General features: G+C 42.0%; 1 protein-coding gene across 1 annotated transcript in view; it reads right to left on the bottom strand.

Annotated features, from left to right (window-relative positions):
• The window catches only part of LOC122080076 (4-coumarate--CoA ligase-like 9), a 6,334-nt gene extending 2,815 nt beyond the window's left edge, over positions 1-3,519 (bottom strand). Inside the window, exons 1-2 of the mRNA XM_042646953.1 lie at positions 2,312-3,519; positions 467-656 (exon numbers count right to left, since the gene is read on the bottom strand). Coding sequence (XP_042502887.1) covers positions 467-656; positions 2,312-3,334 — 1,213 coding nt within the window. The 5' untranslated portion in view covers positions 3,335-3,519. The remainder of the gene's footprint in view (positions 1-466; positions 657-2,311) is intronic.

Below are 3,519 nucleotides of genomic sequence, written 5' to 3'. Positions count from 1 at the left end.
GCACAAATAGTGATGCAAATAACAAAATCAATCTCATGAGACCCACATGGCTGCCTGGTCATGTGGCTCTTGTATAAATGTGCAAAATTACCACCCTGCCTCCATGAAATAAAAATTTCATCCACAAATAGTGATGCAAATAACAAAATCAATCTCATGAGACCCACATGGCTGCCTGGTCATGTGGCTCTTGTATAAATGTGCAAAATTACCACCCTGCCTCCATGAAATAAAAATTTCATCCACAAATAGTGATGCAAATAACAAAATCAATCTCATGAGACCCACATGGCTGCCTGGTCATGTGGCTCTTGTATAAATGTGCAAAATTACCACCCTGCCTCCATGAAATAAAAATTTCATCCACACCCCTCTGAGCCCTCACATTAGCCCCACCCTGGGACAGGGCCACGCGACGAGGCTAAAATCTCTTGCTCAAAAAAAATAACCTAAAATAAAATCATACCTTTCATGACTGTTGGCCCTCTAATCCAAAGCTCCCCTTGCTTGCAAGGAGGCATCACATTACCGGTGTAAGGATCAACTATCTTTGCTTCGCAATTAGAAGCCAGTCGCCCTGACGATCCTAACGGACCTTTTTCTCCTGGTCCTACTGATCGGAATACTCCGCCTGTAGTTTCCGTCAATCCATACGCCTTCACTTAAAACATTCACAAGCGTTTCATTCATTAGTCATTAATAGCATCACATAATGATTACCACCAAGGCACCAACCCAGTCAGTGATGAACTGCTTAAATTTTCAAAAGATGGCCAATTGAATTATGGTTTAAGTAATCGGTATCCAACCTATCCTAGATAGGAGAAACCCTGCTGGTCTTGTTTTCAAGGGCAGTAGCATATCTTTTGCACAATCGCTGAAGGCAGGGTCTATGTCTGGGAGTATCCTAATCTAGATTGAATACCAATAAAGAACTGAATCTGCTGGAACCGCTCAAAAGCCTTGTACGGCCCAAAAAATAGAAATGGATGGTATATGTTTTAAACAGTAAATTTTTTTGAACGATAAAATCAAATAAACGGTTAAAAAAATAGAGAACGGCAAAAAATGGAAAACAAATGGTACGGGTTTTAAACGTGAAGATTTTAAACAAATATGACAAAAAAAACGATACTATACTCATATAAATTAAGGAATTATTACATGAATACTTACATTTAATGTTCAAAATAACTATAGTATCCAACACTAATGCATATATCTCATGTCTCATTATAATAATTATGATATATAATTAAATATCATCCACTATCAATTTTAAATTCATACACCACACATGTTCAAGTTTTATTGAGCAATGTTGCTTGGTTATGATGTTGTTTATTATTGTCAACATAGTCAACACACTCTTGGAGTAATGTATATTCAGTTTGAGTTAGGAGTCATCACTTTAGAAACATTTTTCAACAAATGCATCATTTTGTATCTCAATTTAAGGATCCATACATTAATATTGAATTGAAGGTAATATCATGAAAAATATGGAAAAAAATCGTCTGCAATTCCGATCTCGTACAATTCCGTGCAATACCACCTTCAAGCGGTGACACGTGTATTGATACCAATACAATGACCCAGATCTGATTTAAATGCCTTTTCATTGATTTAATGTTTTATTAGTTGTACCAGATCTGGGCCATTGTATTGGTATCAATACACGTGTCATCGCCTGAAGGTGGTATTACACGAAATTGTACGAGATCAGAATTGCAGACGATTTCAACCCGAAAAATATAGGTCATTGAATTAGCTTCAAGTAGGCGACAGAATCAAGTGGATCAGAGTTTATGAGAGAAAGATATGATCAATTAAGTAGATATTATATTCAACAAGTTAAGTTTTAAAAAACGCTAAAAAAAGGAAACATGTTTAAAATGGAAATGTTTGTCGTTTGTTGTTCTTTTAAGTATCTTTGAGGAGCATACGAGAAAACATATTTTAAATGATAAAAAATAAGAACATATTTAAAACAGAGTTTTAAATGTATTTTTGTTAACATTGCTCAGAAGGCCCCGGTAAAGACATGGAGGTACGCAACGATCATCATGACCTTCAAGAATAGTCCATGTGTATCATGACTCAGGTCTTCATACAAGTCGTTCAGTGTTTGATTCACACTTGAATTTTTTCTTTCAATTGATCTTAACTTTCGGTAAAATGTACATGAGGCACCGTACAAGAACCAAGACCTGATCTGGATTCGCCATGTGTGGGCCAGCGTCTTCTTGCGAGGTGAAAATACGACCTTTATTTATTTATTTTAAGATATGGATAGTTTTGCCACACTAACCTGCGCTACGAAGACACCAGGGAATCGTTCCGTAAACCTCTGAGCAACCTCCTCGGCGAACGGAGCTCCGCTACACATGATAGCTTCCAAAGAGCTCATATCACAGCCCTTCATCACTACGTTGTCTTTAACCATCGCAACCACTACCGGTGGCGCCACCGCCATATGCGTGACCCTAAACTGCTCAACCGCCCTCCTCATCTTTCCCAAATCGAACTTCCTCATCACCACCACTGTCTCTCCGACCGCCACCGACTTCACACAATACAGAAGCCCATAAACATGAAAGTACGATACAGTGGACAGCAGCACCGCCGGTGACGCTCTTTGTGGCCGGAGTGAGTAAATCCCGGCCACCATTGATATCCAATTGCGGTGAGTCAATAGCACAGCCTTGACAGGCCCTGTCGTCCCTGACGAGAAGAGATTGGCCGCAGGATCGGACTGATTCACCTCAACCCGCTGAAATCTGGACCTAGCCTCCGCCGCCGGCCCCGCCGTCAGCATTGAGTCAAACTCGGGCGAGTCCAGGAGAATCGTTTCGTGCCGGAGGGAGGGAAGCTTGTGAGCGGTTGCAGAGGCGGCGAAGGCGATGACTGGTTTGCAGAGCTTGATTTGGCGTGAAATCTCAGATGAAGTACTGGTTGGATTGGTAGGAGCAATGACTACTCCGAGGGAGAAGAGGGAGAAGTAGAGAATTGGGACCTCAAGACAAGCAGGAGAAAGTATGAAGGCAGTATCGCCTCTGCAGAGGCCGATCTGAGTTTGAAGGGAGGCGGCTAGGTTTTCGATCTGGCGTATGAATTCGGCGTAGGTGAGGCGGCGGCCGGTATCGGAATCGATCAATGCGGTAGTTCCCGGCGAGGATGAGTTGCGGAAGAGAGAAAGGGCATAGTCGGCGATAGAGAGAGACAATGTTGGGGGTGGGAGTGGAACGGCTGGTCTGATGCTGTGGAAGGTCTTCGTCTCGAAGCAGAAACCACTCTTTGGGTCGATGGAAGGAAGGGAGTTAGGTCCTGCCATGAGATGATAATAGTCTGGGCCTCTAGGGATTCAATGGTCTAGAGAGAGAAGGGGGATTCAGAGGTCTAGAGAGAGAGAGAGATGGGTAGATGGGTATATGTATTTCACCATGAAAGTAGTGAGTTCTGTTTCACAGGAAAGACATAACTCGGTGTCATCTCGTCTCTATGAGACAAAGGAGTTCA

Source organism: Macadamia integrifolia, chromosome 5 (assembly GCF_013358625.1).
Source record: "Macadamia integrifolia cultivar HAES 741 chromosome 5, SCU_Mint_v3, whole genome shotgun sequence".
NCBI lineage: Eukaryota > Viridiplantae > Streptophyta > Magnoliopsida > Proteales > Proteaceae > Macadamia > Macadamia integrifolia.
The sequence above is the reverse complement of the archived record's forward strand: the minus strand, read 5'-3'. Positions and strand labels throughout refer to the sequence as shown.